At 48.8% G+C, this 16,153-nt stretch overlaps 1 protein-coding gene across 6 annotated transcripts in view; it reads left to right on the top strand.

Moving 5' to 3' along the window:
- The window catches only part of ARNT2 (aryl hydrocarbon receptor nuclear translocator 2), a 163,565-nt gene that overhangs the window by 33,071 nt on the left and 114,341 nt on the right, over positions 1 to 16,153 (top strand). For all 6 annotated transcript variants that reach the window (XM_064480649.1, XM_064480648.1, XM_064480651.1 and 3 more), the window contains exons 2-3: positions 6,893 to 7,007; positions 13,729 to 13,776. In XM_064480649.1, coding sequence (XP_064336719.1) covers positions 6,893 to 7,007; positions 13,729 to 13,776 — 163 coding nt within the window. The remainder of the gene's footprint in view (positions 1 to 6,892; positions 7,008 to 13,728; positions 13,777 to 16,153) is intronic.

Below are 16,153 nucleotides of genomic sequence, written 5' to 3'. Positions count from 1 at the left end.
CAGGGTGGGGCGTGTGTGTGTGTGTGTGTGTGTGTGTTTGTGTATGTGAAGACCCAAGGGGACGTGGTTCAGGGTGGAGGTCAGGGGCGGACGGTGGAGGCACACGCAGGGCCTGTCTGCTGCCCCCTCCCTGTGATATGTGGTGGAGCAGCCAGTGTAAAGGCTGAACTCTGTATAGGGAGGCATCGTGAGGCCAGCACAGGACGAGAACCACGGCTCAGGCTGCCCTTTGGGTGGGAGCAGCCACCCTTTGCCTCCCTTTGCAACAGCATCGCCCTGGGGAACATTTTATGAGTGGGGGCTGCTGAGGAGTCAGTCACATGGCCACACCCCCTTCTGTGGCCCCCATCCCCTTTTCTGCACTCCTCTGAGACAGAGCCACAAAAACAAAATGACAGAGGTGACTTAACTCCTTACAATAAGAACATGATCATAAGTTTTGTTAGTATCTCTGTGTGTGTGTGTGTGTGTGTGTGTATTTAACTTAGCAGACACTGAAAAGTGCTGATTGTGTGCTGGGCATCATTCTAAGTGCTTTACAAATTTTAGCTTCTTTAATCCTCAAAGCAACCTCACGAGGTATTTTCTGTTTATTATTAGGCCCATTTTGTAGATAGAAGACTGAGGGACAGAGAGGTTAAGTTATTTGCTCAAGGGTTATGTAAAAATACACACACACATACACAGTGTCTGCTTTTAAAAAAACAGAAAGAGAAAGAAAGGCATTTCCTTTAATAGCACATTAAAAGAAAGAACCATAACGAAGGGGGGCTCACTCTGGGGGTTAAAGATGGTTCAACATTAGGCAATGTTTTCTCTTTTTTTAAACACAGTGTCTGCTTTTAAAAGGCATTCTTTCCTTGGGAAAGTGAAAGGGGAGAGGGACAATTACTTCTGTTGGTCATCTTAAATAAGTGATCTTCCTTAACCCCCACAACGACTGCTGTGCGTGCTGCAGGTGTTTTCCTTATTTTCATAGGTGAGCAATCCAAAGCTTAGGGATGATAAATAGCTTGGCCAGGACCCCACAGTTAGAGTGACCCCAAACCATGAACGTTTCCTGCACGTCCCACAACTTCTACCTGGGCCTGTGATTTTTCATTCTTGGAGTTAGGACGTCCCCTGTTGTCCTCCACTCGACCCGGGAAGGGGTCTTCTGGCCACCAGCCTCGGTCTGGGCACCGGGAGGAACGAGGACCCTGCAGTGGGTGGTTATAGTTAGCACCCAACACAAATCTTACTACTTTTATACAATATTCTAAATATTTTTGTATGAAGTACTTATCATCATTATTAAGCCCACCCATTCCCTGGTTGGACACTCCTGTTATTGAAAAGAGCGTCCCCTTCCTTTATCTCTGTCTCGTTCATTCACTGCGTCTAACTCTCCAGTTATGTATGCTTTTTACTGTTCTTACAATGAACCCTTGAAAAATGTTTATTTTTCTATCTGTGGTCTTTACATTAACACATCATTAGAGTAACATTAAATTAACACATGTTCATTGAAAAAAAAAACCCAGTATATTCAGAAACAGAAAGAGCTTTTAGGAGAAGGTAAAACCCACCTATAATTCCCACAATAGAAATAGCCACGTTTTGCACTTTGGTGGGAAACAGTCAAGTTTAACTCATCGGTGTACTTGTATCTGCCTTTCAGCCTTGTCCTGTGCGTATAGCAAATACACAGACACACACACACACACACACACACACACAGCTTCGGAATCCTCTTGCAAGGTGCAGGTGATTTAATGTCTCTTGTCTCCTCCACAAAGGCTGTGTTGGTGTCCACCCCCAGGCGCAGGGCATGACTGTGGCCACATGGCCACCTGGTAGGTGTCTGAGCCAGGGCTGTAGTCAAGGTTCTGCTTTTCTTCACTTTGGTGTGAAATTCACAACCCTGGAGCAAATCAACCACGGGCTTACAGGGCTACTTTCCACCTAAATGCATTGCCTTCTCTGCGCCATGTAAATACTAGGCTCTGCACTGGAGACCCTCACCTCTGACCTGGTGAGTGACCTTCCTCTGGCCGCCTTTCCTGGGTGGCTCTTCCAGGAGCTTTGCTAACTTATGTTCAAGTCACATGGAAACGTTGCCAGATTTGGGGAGCAGGTAAGTCACTTTTCCAAGGGAGGCTGATGGCTGATTTCATCGGTAGGTATGGACATAGATTACAGAGGAGAGAGACGTATTTTTTATATTTTTATTTGAATGTATTGAGTGGCTTCTAAAAAGACATAAGGGAAAAGTATAACCTTTAAAGTGAATTTTAGTCTCACTGATTGCATCTTTCACTTGGTTTATTTGGCATCCAAAATACTGTTTTAGTTACCAAAATGGTTTTTCATAAAATGAAACATCCATTCCTTAAATAAACTAAGAAATAGGGATAGGAACAGATTTCCTTGACGTCATAAAGCACATCTTGTCTTCAACCGTCAGGTCATTACAATTAAATTCAAGAACTAAGCAAGTTTGCTTACCATCACATAATCATGAAAATTTTAATCATTGTTGCTAGAGCTAATTTTTTTTTTCCTCCCAAGCATTGTTAGGCTCTTTATATACATTATCATTAATTTTTAAAATGATCCTTTAGATTATTGTAAGGAAATGTTTGAGTTGTGATTTGAAACCAGGTATGTTTCATTGCAAAACCCTCCTGCCCTTTCTGTTACCTAGCTATTAGTCATTATTACTGAATATTCTGGAAGTTCTGGCTAATGAAATAAGACATGAAAAGAAATTAAACATTTAACTGTTTGAAGTGAGAATGTAGTATCGTTATTTGTAAGCCATAGAATTTATAAAATTAGAAAATTCAGAAAAATTAATGAAAAATTACTAGAACAAATAAAAGGATTTGGTGAAATGGCAGGACACATGATAATGGCCCTAGAAACTTTTTCACCAGGCACACAGATTTTAAAAGGATAACACATACATAGAACAGCAAAGGAGGTGAGGGCAACACCTGCCTTAGCTGCTGGTCAGATCACTTGACATGAGTTATGATGGATGTAGCACAACTGTCTTCTTATCTACTAAGCAGTCAGAAAATAATCTGGGAAGGGAGAGCCCATTCAGTAGGAGCAGTGATCATAGTACACAGCACATTGTCACATCATAACAACACAGGGTACCTAGAAATAAACTGCATGGGACATTTTGGGGACCTATAAGATGAAAATAAAAAACTTCATTGAGCTCAAAAGGAAGTCTTGAGCAAATGATAGGCATATATCAGTTCTTGGTTGAAGATTCTAAATATTGCAAAAATGTCACTTTTCTCCAAGATTTATTTGTAAGTTCACAAAAATGCAGTTAGTTCCCAAAGGAGGTTAAAATTTATATCATAATCAACTTATTCCAAAATTTAAACGGAAGAATAAGCCAGGAAGAAGATCAAAGATAATTCTGAAAGATGAGGGTAGCGAGAGAAACTTGCATCACTGTGTTACAGTGGTGCAGTTCTAGAGCGAGTGTAGATAACTAGGTAATTGACCCCAAAAAAGGATATTCTAGAAACAGACACATTTTCTATTGGCAAATAAAATACAAGACAGAGGGAGCATCAAAAAAGTGTATAGGGAATAGGAAGGACTCCTGAATAAACGCGTTTGGAACAATTGATCTTTTCTTCTGCCACAGACTGAATTGTATCCACCCCAAATTCGTGTGCTGAAGTCCTAACCCCCAATGTGACTGTATTTGAAGGCAGAGCTTGTAGGAGGTAGTTAAGGTTAAATGAGAGCAGGGACCTAGGATTGGTGACCTTATAAGAAGAGAAAATGTGATGACACAGAGAGAAGGTGACTATCTCTAAACCAGGAAGCAGGCTCTCACTAGCGACCGGATCAGCTGGCACCTTGATCTTGGACCCGCTAGTCCCCAGACTGTGAGAAAATACATTTCTATTGTCTGGGACACCCAGCCTAGGGTAGTTTGTTATGACAATCCCAGCTGGCCAGTACATCTTCTTACAACTCTACCTCTTAAAGCTTTCTCTAGTATTAAAAAAAATCTTTCAACCTGAAAAGCAAGTGGCAGACTGGAAAAAAAATGTTGTAAAGTATTTTCAGAAAATACGGCAAAGCTCTAATATGTCCATTATAAAAAGAGACCATACAGATAGATAAGCAGGAGCCTCTGAGTCTCAGTGGAGAAATGGGTACAAGAAACACAAATGGAGTTTGCAAGAGAAAAAGAAGAACTGGAATGAGAGTCAGGCCTTGTTAGAAATGCTTCTTGTGTCGGTGTGTCGGTGGGGAGGTGTGGACATCATGGATGGTGAGCGGCCTTCTCCCCGTACTGCTGGGGCAGCCTCCTCCACTGGGGATGCATGTGAGCCTCTCATTTTCAAATCACGTTGAGGCATTTGGATATAAGGCCCCCTGGCTCCTCTCCCCGCGTCTGGTGCACTGGCTCTATGACACACGCCCGGCCCCTGGAAGGACGGCAGCTCTCAGCACACCCACCACACCGCCTTCAGGACACGGACACCTTCTCCACGGTAGACACCGCCTGTGTCTGCTGTCGGCGCTTGCTTGCTGTTCTGCAGCAGGCCTGGAGGGCTGGGGAGGGCACTCGGTGGGGCCTGATGGAGGGAGGCAGGCTGCCTGAGGGCCTGCCCCCACAGAGCTGGCCCCTTTTCTGGGCCCACAGCCCTCACCCGTGGGACGGGGTCAAGGGAGCAGAGGGAGGGGCTGAGGCCCGCCAGGCTGGGCCTGCCCGGCCCAGCCCGGCCCGGCCCGCTGTGGGCGTCTGCGCAGGTCCCGGGGCTGCTCCCTCCTTGCTCCCCCCGTCTGTCTGAGGGAAGGACTGGGCTTTCTGGGTTCCTCAGCCCTTGCCCCAGAGCCAAGGTTCTGTGAAGTTTTACCGTCTGTAACTGAAATAAAATGGGCCGAGTATCACCTTCTTTCCTGACTGCACGTTGCCGCCCACCTTCCTCTGCCCTCCTCCCCGTGCCCGCCCCAGGCAGGGAAGGGGCAGCCTTTCCCCGTCTGCAGAGACGGCAAGGCCTCTTCCAGCCCATCGTTTCCTTCACTCCAAGGTGGGGGGAAGGTGGTTGACCTTAAGATACGTAACCTCGTGTGGCGTGGAACGCTGGCTCTGCAGACAGCACCTTTGTAAGTCTCGCAGTCAGAGACCTTTGTGATAGGCTGGGCTAGTCACAATTACACAGACTTCCCTGTATTAACACTTCTCAGTGTGTTTTCAGTGGACACTGGAATCTCTGAGAAAGGGGATGATAATGTGTGGCTTCGCCTTAACCTGTCTGACTATGGAATCCTTTTCCTTGAACATCTTAAGGGCCTGATGTTCTGTGGGACTTATTTTGGGAAGTGGTGACTTTGTTTTTCACCCACGTTTACACTGGCAGTGACTCAGCCCTTCAGTTTTGGGACTTAATGGACTTAACGTCCTTTAGCCTCCATTTTAGAAAAAAAAATACAGATTTCTTATCAGAAGCAGGCAGATGATAAGGTTATGAGGTCATTGCTATGAACACTGTCTAGCTGTCACGAATCCAGTACAGTAATTATCTAAAGAGGAGAGGATTACTTTAAGAAAGGGATTTTTCCCTTGGGTACTTTCCAGCGTGTACATTGGTTTAAAAAAAAAAAAACAAACTATAATAGCTCTCGAATGTTTGTGAACATAGTAAAACAGCTAAATTAAGATTTTGTTTATTAGTACTGTCAAATTCTTCAGAAGTTTTGAGTGGACTAGTTCAAGCTGACCTTAGAATATGTTTATTAAACACAAAGTCTTTGGACAGAGCTGTGGGCCAGCTGTCATGTGCCTGCAGGGCTTCTGGAGGAGGCAGAGAGCAGTGCCTCGCACTTCTGGGCACTCGGACACCCCTTCACTCACCAGGGCCCAGATGCTCGTATTTGTCCCACACTGTTTTTCTGAGATACGTTTTCGTAGACTGTTGCTTCCCTTCTGCCCCAGGGAAGAGCTGGGCTGAGGAAAGCAAGCCCCCTGGAGCTCATTCCCAAGAACAATGAACAGGACCAGAGAGGCCTCTTGAGTGTCGTTCTTGCCATCTCATGTTCTGAGGAGAGGGCTCCGCAGAGCGCGAAGGGGACACTTGCACTGCGTGGCCTCTGTGATGTTAGGGAGGCTCACTTTTGTCTTCATGGGCCTCCTAAGGTTTCTGGCTTGCAAGTGGTAATACATCATGGTAACGACGCACGGGGAAGGTGCGTTCATCTAGCGCCTGACCTCCTTGTTCTTTAAATTAACATTTCTTCCCGGAACAGCCTGGCTGTGGAGAGCCACGGTCACTGGCTCACCGTGTGGCCAGAGGTGATGCTTTTAAGGCTCCTGGACCTTGCTGTCCTCACCATGAATGGAAGGCCAGACAGGGCTCTATATTCCAGGCTTCTGAGTGCAACTTAGGATGGGGAACAGCCTTTCTGCTTTAACACAGATGCCCAGGGTAAGGCCAGAGCATCAGCTGCGGGGTAAGGACGGTGCTGCTGCAGGGGACTGGCTCTCCGGATGCTCTGGGTTTGTGCCCCACCAGTAGCTGGGAGCAGTGGTGGTACTCTCCCCTTAGGTTTTGGCTACGTGCCTGGGTTCCTGCGTGTCTTACCTGCCTCAGGTGGCAGGAGTCCTTTATGAGAGCTGCTAAGTTAGCTCTTTTTTACCCCCTAAACTAAATATGGGACTGCTGCCCAGGGATGTCCTTTTCCAGAGGAGAAAGGCAGAGCCCGGACCGGGAAGGGTTCACCCGAGTCACGTGACTAATGACGGGCCCCGGCCCCGGGTCGCTGGGCTCTTCTCCCAGGTGGTGCCGTTGGTCCCTCAGACAGTTTCCTTGCTTGTCCCTGGCCTGTTCTGCCATTAACAAAACCTCTCATCTTCGCTGAATTCCAGAAATGGCTTCGGACATCCCTGGATCGGTGACACTGCCCGTTGCCCCCATGGCGGCCACTGGACAGGTGAGGATGGCTGGGGCCATGCCTGCCCGTGGAGGAAAGCGGCGTTCCGGGTAAGCAGCCTCAGCGTTTCCAGGAATTGGGCTTAAGACGTGTTGAGCAACACTCTTGACCTGTTAGGAAAATATTGTCTCTCCCCCTCCTGGAGAATAAGAGCTCAGCAGTTTGCATCCTGTTTAGATTTTGCAAGATTCCTAGCTATGCATGTGATCTGCCGCTGAGTGTTTTCGAGCCTCAGCGTCCAGCTGGGGACTCTTGTTTGCTTGTCCTTGTGGTGAGAACGGCTCTGCGATCCTGCTGGGCCCTGCTTGGGCCGGCTCTCCGGGGGAGGGGCTCGCCCATGGCCTGGCCTGAGCCTGCCGGCCAGAGGACAGCACGGCCGTCCAGCTCCAGCCCTTGTGCGCAGCAGGGGTCCCTCCGGGGCCCTCTGTGCTTCCTCTCCTGGGTGGTGTGCAGGAGCTCCTTTCCAAAAAAGCTGGCTCTAGCCCAGCACCTCAAAGCTGGGCATCTTACTGGAAAGTTGATAACAGTGCTAAGTTCAGGTAGGACCAGAAAGACCATCACTTTTGAGCTGATGGGACCCAAGATGGCATCTGCTCGTGATGTCCAATGTCTGTAGCTGTGCGTGGAGCTAGAAACAACTCAGCCAGCACAAACCGCTGCAGGAAAAACATAGCCAACATCTTCGGACTCGTGGCATCAGCCAACCCCTTTCCCTCCCTGACTCCACTTTATTTTCAGTGAAACATTTGATAATACGAAGTTTCTCATGAAGTAGAATCGATTTGTCCTATTAACGCAATTCCCAATAGCACAGGTCTCCCCAGGCAGACAAGGATCCGGGCTCGTTTGTGAAGTGGTCCAGCAATTTAAATCCCAGCGTTTCCTCTAAACCAGTGCAATTCTTTAAGGGGGCTGGGCAGGGGTGGGGTGGAGGGCAGGTGTGAATGAGGATCAGGGATGGAATGGGGTAGGATGGAAAAGCTCACTCAGCATTACAGTTTCTCGTGGTAAAAAGACTACGGTGTGTGTGGTAGTCTTTGAAAGTGGGACTACGATTTTGGAGATTATTGAGAGGGTTACCAAGGCTGGCTGTACGGCTTTGCCTTCAATTCAGTGCCCTCACTCCCAGGGTGCTGCTGCAGCCCTTTCCCATCCACGGCTGCGCCATCCTCACAGCCGGGCCAGCAGAGCTGTCAGGAGCAGTGTGGTGCCCGGGGCAAAGCTCCTCAGATCAGCTTTGTATTAAAGAAGCAGCCTGCCTCTGGGGCTTGTTGCAGACACAGCCATCCTATTTCAACCAGCTATTCTTGCTAAGTAGGTGCTAAGCTCAGTGGAGCCTGGGTTGTTAAAAGAATGCACTTGCTGTCAACATATCAACTTACCGAGTTTTTTTCCCCAAGATTCCAGCTCTTTTAAAATTATTTTAAATAACTGTGCTCCCTAGCTTCCCTTCCCCGGGGACAAAGCTCCGTTGCTTGCCCAATCCTTTTTAAGAAGAAGCCAGCACAGGACTCTTTGATGAAGGAAGGTGGGCTGGGCCAAGGACAGGACGAGGGTAGATGCTCAGGCCTGGTGTTTGCAGGGCCAGGAGCCCTGTCTGTGTAGGGGGGTCGTTTCTGAGCCTCTGCCAGGAGGTTCTGCCACCCCTCCCGCAGGGTGTGTGCTGGGTCTGCACCCTGCTCAGGCCTGGGCTGCAGGGAGCTGAGGCTGCTCCTTTCCTTGGCCTCGGTGTTCCTGACCTCAGCCTGGCGCCCAGACCCTGACCTCTGCTTGCTCCCTGAGCTGCTGACCGGATGGTGGACTCAGCCCCCTTTTCTGGAGAAGTCCTCCCAGCGGTCGCTTTCCCTAGCAGATCACTCATGCGCTGCCTGACGCTGGAGGCAGAGGGGGACCCGGGGCGGGCTGAGACAGAGCCTAGAGTTCAGGTCCACTTAGAACGAAGGAAGCCCAACACCAAGAAAAGAAAGAAGAGAAGCAACAGGGCGAACAGCACCTGTGGACGCACTGCCCAACCACGGGGGTGGGGGCGTGAGCCCCTGAAGGCAGATCAGGGAGCCGACCTCCCCCAGGAGTCCTGTGCTCCTGTCTCCGTGTCCACGTGCCTGCCTCCTTTTCCCCGTCAGAGGAAGGAGCAAGCAGACCATGGCTCCTTCTGCTGAGCCCCCGTGACTTAGGGACGGATCCTCTGTGTCTAACCTCCATTTTTACAGGGCCATTTCTATAGTAATTCTTACATCTTGGTATTTTTACATGCTTTGCTAAAATTCTGTGACTAAGGCCACCACTGTTCTAGAAAAGTGACAGCAATGATAACACTCCTCTGACCACAGCCAACACACTTGGTACAAAGGAGACCCTGATGGAAGTCACGTTCGTCAAAAGCAGGGCCCCCCACGGCAGGGCTCCCCCCACCACAGCATGTTTACCTGTGTCACCCCCTCCCCCAGTGCTGCCAGGTGCTCTTCCTCCTCTTCCTCTGGAGAGTGTGGGGCATAGTTGGAGAGACACAGGGACGGAGAGGAGAGAGAGGAGGTGGGGTGGTGGGAGGGGGGAAATGGAAGTGGCCAGAGCCTCCTCCCACTCCCTAGTCCCCGCTCTGACCTGGTTATTCTGGTGGAGGGATGTGTCCCAGATTCCCAGGATAACCACCCATCCCACCCAAGCATTTCGGAGCCAAGCAGAATGGACCCCTCCCGGGGTTTGGCTCCCCTTGGCCACATGCCTGGCCCAGCACTGTGGGTCCTTCAGTTGAATGTCCTTCCCACTCCCCCGGCAGCCCTCCCCAGTGAGCATCTTAGCAAGCTGCGTGCTCTGCTAGCAGTTGGGACACAAGGTGAAGGTTCAGAAGTTTCAGATTCTTTGAAAAGTGATTCCACATGTGTGGGAGCAATGAGCTGAAGCAAGTCACCTGAATTGCATTTTTGTAGCGATCTCTCTGACCCCATTGAGGGGGTGGAGAGTGGTGGGGGGCATCTGCTGGGCACACTCGGTGCTTTCAAAGTGACAGGTAAAGTGGCTGTGGGTAGACAGGCTGTGCCCGCCTTGTTGGGGAGTGGGGGTGAAGGTCGCGGGTACTGGGTATACCAGCCCCTTCCCTGCTGTCTTAGGGTCAACTGCTGGGCTCCTAAAATATCATCACTGAGGAAACGATTTCCAAATTTTGTGCAACCAGTTGACCGGCGTCTCCCTGCGGTGTAGCCCCACGGCTGCTGGAATGTGGTTAAATAGAAGGCAGATTACATCGGCACCTGTTCCCCTTGGTTTGTGTTGCTGTAGCGCCAGCAGCATGGTCCCGGCTCTGGAGGAAGGACATTCGGGGGCACCCGTATCACTTCACTTCTTGTCAGCGGAAGCTCCAAGCTGGCCCAGGGGCCCTCCTTTGCTGCTGCTCTGGAACCAGCCTTATTGGCATGACCTCTCATCTTTTCTCATAAGAGCATAAGTGAATTCTCTTTGATGACTCATGCTTGATGCTGAATTATTATTATTGTCATGACACAAGCCTTCCTAGGCAGATTCACATGACTCACTCCCAGGCAGCTGCAAGCTCAGGAGCGCCTCTCACGGCTTTCTGCTGAGGTGAGAATTCATGCTCATTGACAGGAAAGCGAGGTAAAACGCATTTTCCATCCACCTTTTGAGGACTCTCACATCATCCACTTGTTGTACGGAATTCTGTAAAGTGGATACAACAGGACTTAAAAGTCATAATTTGATCTCTCTCCTTTATTATCCAGATGCTTCGATACAATAGAGACACATAAAAGATATAAAACAAAGGATGATTTGCTCAGAGTTTTTATAGCAGAAGAAATAAACATAGCTATTGTAGTCATACTTAAAGTGGCGCATTTGAAGTGGTGACAGAGACTTGGGCAGGTACTCCCCCAGAAGGTCCTTCCGTCCTCAGAAGTCGCGTTTTTTCTGTGTGGCTGTTGAGCAATGAGATTGCTTTGGGGTCAAGTGAGTTACCCTGAGGGTTTGAACAGTCATTCACGTCCTGATTTCTCCTGAGTTCACCCCCACATCAAGCTTTTCAGAATTACATGTGATCACACGTTTGCACAGGTGGGAAGGCACAGTTTTGTGGTCCTGAATTTTTCGTAGACAAATCCAGCTTCCTTAGTTCTCAGCGGACTTCAGAAAACTCTGGCTCCAGGGCCTGGCCGTCCCTCCCTTGTACCCTTTGACTGAGCTGACTTGCTCCAGGCTGGGACCATTAACCTTATACCTCAGTTCCCCATCTGTCTGCTGCCCAAGGATTCGGGTGAAGAACTGAGCTGTCCTTACGAAAACTGGGGTGACCAACTTTCCTTGTTGTCCCGGGACTTTCCCAGTTTCAGCGCTGAAGTCTTGTGCCCCACTAATCCCCTCAGTCTGGGAAAATTAGGACGATGGGTCACCTAAATACCCCAAAATCGTGCCGGCTGAGAAGGGAGGGCTGACTAATATATTACATCTTGCAGGAGCCGGATTATCACACTCACATCAGCTCGAGCTAAAAGGCATTTTGCAGATAACTGTACATCTCACACCCACTTGAGGTTTTGCTCAATGCTTGCATAAATCCGTTGGAATTTTGAAAATGCGATTTCTTAACACTGAGCTGTTTTTGACAGCCCAGAGGTGTTAAGTAACTTTTATGTCTACAGCAAAGCTGCTCTTACCCGTGACGAACACTGGGTGGCAGTGTGGTTCTGTTCCTCTGCAAAGGCCCAGTGACTCTGGTCGCAGGATTTTTGGTGGTTATCTCCCAGATGCAATTTTCAGGAAGGGCGAGGTGATGGCTTAGTAACAAAGCAGAATATTGATGACTTTACTTCATTTAAAAAGTCATGCATTTGGCCCCCATTTTCCCACAACATAGACAACTCTGTGGCTGTCGTCTGGCACTCGGTTTTCCAGTCTGCATTGTAGAGGGTGCGGACCCGTCTCTCCCCGTGGTGTGCAGATGGCCTTTTAACTCCGCTTTTCCTTCCTTATCACTTTTCTTTCCCGCCTCCCCCTCTCCTTGTGCGGAGGTATTTTTGTTATCATTACTGCCATGTCTCCCAATTGTCTAACTCCTTTTGTTCTTTTATTCCTAGCAGCTAGTGTAAAACCCTCGTGTCTGCAAATCCGGGATTCCAAATTGGCAGTGGGTCCCGTCAGGCCATCCCGAACAGCCTGATGGCCAGATTAGAACTCTGGCCATATTGCATATAAAACAACAGAAAAATAGACAAATGATACCCTTATAAAGAGGAAAGTGCTCCTTTGCCCTATGTGATCCCAGTCCCTAGGTCCCCCAAGTTACCCAAAAGCCTAGAAAATATGATTTATCTCACTGGGGCCTCTCACATGTGCTGAGCAGGGGTGGCTCTTCCTATGCAACCTGGCCGTTTCCCGATGGCCTCAGTGCCCAGTGCCCCACGTCACCCACTACCCCCTTGAGCCCCACCGTTAGAACTAGGGGGTGGGGGTCACGTTGCCTGGGGGGCCAGCATCTGTGGAATCTGTCACTTTGGTCTCTTAGCTCACATGCCATTCTTGTGCTGAGCTGTTTAGAGAAGGAACTTCTCTATCCTGGCTCCCAGGCACGCTGGCCTCCCTTCTGCTTGGGGTCCACGGGAACTGTGCCCCACGTAAGTCCATCAGTCCCACTAAGAACAAGACAAGCAGGGAATGCCGTGGTTCTGAGACATTCTTCCCCAAGGAACCCCACTACCCCTGAATGTCCAGGAGAACCAAGACAGCGGAACTACTTCTCACTCTGTTCCCGAGGACTCTGGGGACACTGTCTTCTCATGAAGTACACAGTCTTCCCTCACGTCTTTGGGGCAAAATTAATTGACATTATAAGGGGACAGTTTTGTTTTGTTTTGTTTTGTTTTTTTGAGAAGGAGAGTCTGGCATATCAGTTAAACAAATAACTACCAAGACTCTGTTTTATGTTTATTTTGAGAGGCCCAGTAAAGTGGGAATCTGAGTATTTATTTGGTGAGTTTCAACAAGCAGACAGCCACTTTGAGGAGCTTAGGCTCAAATGACTGTTTCTCCTCCCACATCCATTTACTTGAAACTGGAGTTTATAGGAGAATGGCCTTAAGTGCCCTTCTCACTTTGACTCATCAAGACCAGTCAAGTTGGGGGGAGGTTATAGCTCAGGATGCACGAGGTCCTGGGTTCAATCCCCAGTACCTCCATTAAAAAAAACCAAACAAACTAATAATGAATAAATAAATAGAGCTAATGACCCCCCCCCAAAAGACCAGTAAGTCCTCCCATGACATAACCAGGATGTCTTCTTTTCCTCACAATCCTGTCATCACCCTTAAAACTTGTTTTCGAACCTCCCTTGAGCTCTTTTAGTCTGTTAATATTCCAGAAAGTAAATTAAAGAAGGAAATCTCAGTGTGGAATCAATGATGTGGAGGGGAGCAGGTATCCCCCAAAATGGTGGGAGATGAAGAATGTTGGCTTCTCAGCACAGCCTAAGCAACCCCTGGCGCCTGCATAGGGCTCTAGAGCGGACGAGCCGTCCTTCAGCCCTTTTACAAGAGTCCCCAACCCTGTAACTAATGGCCTTCGTACTGAAGACCTTTCATGTTGCCTTTTCTTGTCCCAAACCTTTTTGATGAGTGTGTGGAGATACTGTGTTTTGCACGGCCAAGGGTTGGAATTGTTGGACAGTGGTCCAACCGAATATAGCCCTCTCTGGGCCAGCAGCTCATGTTACCAGTTCAGTGTTCTACCTGTAACAAATGCTCACTCGTGATCTCGACTTTTCAGAATGGACTTCGATGATGAAGATGGCGAAGGTCCCAGCAAATTTTCAAGGTGAGTTCGCTTTATGTTCCTTAGATGTAAAGAAGCCAATGGCCAGTTATCATCACCTTAGGGGGATATACAGGGATTTAAATGTCTTTCGTCATTGAAAAAAGCCATTGCCTACAGTCTGACTCCCTCACATGTCCCTCATTCTGTGCCAGTATTTGGCCCCGGGGACAAATAACTGTTAGCAAACCTGCCACATCCCAGCCGAGATCATCAAAAGTTAAGTAACAAGTTATTAGGTCTGTTGGCTGTTTAAATTAAATGCTGACTGCCAACTTTAATGGATTCCTTTTTAGAAGACAGACCTAGAGTTCAAGTTTAGAAAAACAATCAAGATAAAGCCTCTTTTCCTACCATGGAAAATAAGGAGAAATAGAAACCTGGGTGGCCCTGTTCCAGATGCAGGATATGAAACTGGATTTTGAGTTCCTAAGAGCTGTATCACTCACTGGCCGCATGACAGCATCTCTGACGAGGCTCTGTGGGGCTGTACTGAGTATGGACCGCTTCACAGAAGAATCTTGAACCAAGGATGCTGCTGGTGGTGTATGTGTTACATACGTGAAGGATAAAGCAGGCCCAGTCCCATGGCTCTTTTTGTTTTGTTTTGTTTTATTTTGTTTAATTTATGGTAGGAAGTTTAGCAACGTCAAGAGAAAGGCAAAGATCGTTCCATCAATCTTAGCAAAATTCCCATCTGTGCTCAGTTTACTTACAGAAGGGGCTACCTCGACATTCCTCTCCGCCATCCAAGCATTCCTCATTCTTGGTTGTTGATGACTTTCAAAGCCCACCCCAGGTGACAGGTACCTTTGTTTGGTATCCAGTCCGCAGTTTGGACTGACAGCCTTGGTTATTTTGTAAAAGTTTTTAGAACGGCATCCGTATTGAGCCCTGGACCCATGGCCTTCCCCGGTTTGTTCATCCCCACGGCAGTTATTTTTGGTTGGATTCCTTTTACCTGTGTTGTGGTTGTGAATTAAACACACTTTCCCCAAATCCAAGAGGAACATGCATCTTATTACTAGTCCAGGGCCTCCCAGAGCTTCCGAGTCCATAGAAAGCCTTGTCATTTCATGTGTTTTCTCCCTGAGAAATTTACCTTCCAGCCTCCCATGCCGGCCTGGGTGAGACGGCAGAGCGGAGGTGGAGCATACTTTGATCTTTGATGACCCAGAGTTTCTAATCAAAATGAGGCTCGGGTTTCAACAACAGGAGCGAGTATGATTTTCCCCTCAGTGCAGACAGAACCCCAGCTTGGATGTCCACGCATTTCTTAGGATAAGTTTTAGTAGCAGGGAGTGCTTTGTTCCTGGGAGGGAGCTGGCCCCGGAGTGAAGGGCGGTTTGCTCTTGCCTTACACAGCCTCCCTTTATGAGGAAACAATGACTTTTGAACTCTCTGGATCAAAATTCCCCTTGAGATAACATTCCATACCATGTTGACCTCAGGAAATGACGGCTCCTGGGTCTCAGAACAGAAGGAGGAAGAGAGAGACGAGGAGTGACATTAGTTTGACATGGAAGATCAGTGTCAGTGGTGAAATAACAGTGCGGGGATACAGAGAGCTCATTGTATGAGGTCCCGTCGGTGAGATACAGAAACCCTAGACTCTGGGTAACTAAGTCTGTCAGTGAGTCAGGTTTTACATAGTCAGGATTCAAACCTAGGCTTCTGTGAACCTTCTCCTTTCCCCTGCGTGTTAAAAATAAAAGGGAGAAATGGGATGTGCTTCCAACGCAGGCTGGTGCTTGTGGGGTTGAGTTTGTGGGAACTGGGGGCCACTTTAGTCTACGACAGCAGGAGAGGTGATGGACCCATCAGCCGGTGGGCGATCCGAGAGGCGAGTCCCCCCTCCCTCCACTTTGCCAGCTGCCCTGGCCGCCGTCCGGGGAGGGTTGGAGAGGCTGTTCCAGGCTGCCTCCTGCCAGTGGTGGGCATGGCATGTCTCGGGGCCACTTCCCTTTCCTGCTCCTCTGCATAGTCAGCCAAGCGAGCCCCTCGAGTGCGGCCCTGGAAGAGAGAGTGGCTGAGATGTGGGCATCTCACCAGCAGAGTTTGCTGCCTCAGAATCTGGCCAGGATGCTATGCCGTGATTTCTGTCCCCTGATGTTCGTGCACCAGCTTTCCTAGCTTTTCTAGGGTGTGGTCTCCAGTTCAACTGTCCGACCTGTCATCAGGCGTCATGTCTCAATTTTTGACTTGGGAAGTGCGGTCACAGTCACACAGGAGGTAAATCAGAGCCAGTTTGGTTTGGTTCCTGCCATATCACAGCGGCCTCGGATGGAACAAAGTAGCAGCATGAAGCTGCCCCCTGCCGCCTGAACGTGCACGTGCACACACGCGGACGCACACGTGCAGGAGCCCAGACGCCACACAC

Source organism: Camelus dromedarius, chromosome 29, assembly GCF_036321535.1.
Source record: "Camelus dromedarius isolate mCamDro1 chromosome 29, mCamDro1.pat, whole genome shotgun sequence".
Classification (NCBI taxonomy): domain Eukaryota; kingdom Metazoa; phylum Chordata; class Mammalia; order Artiodactyla; family Camelidae; genus Camelus; species Camelus dromedarius.
Note: the sequence above shows the minus strand (reverse complement) of the source record. Positions and strands in the feature narration are given on the sequence as shown.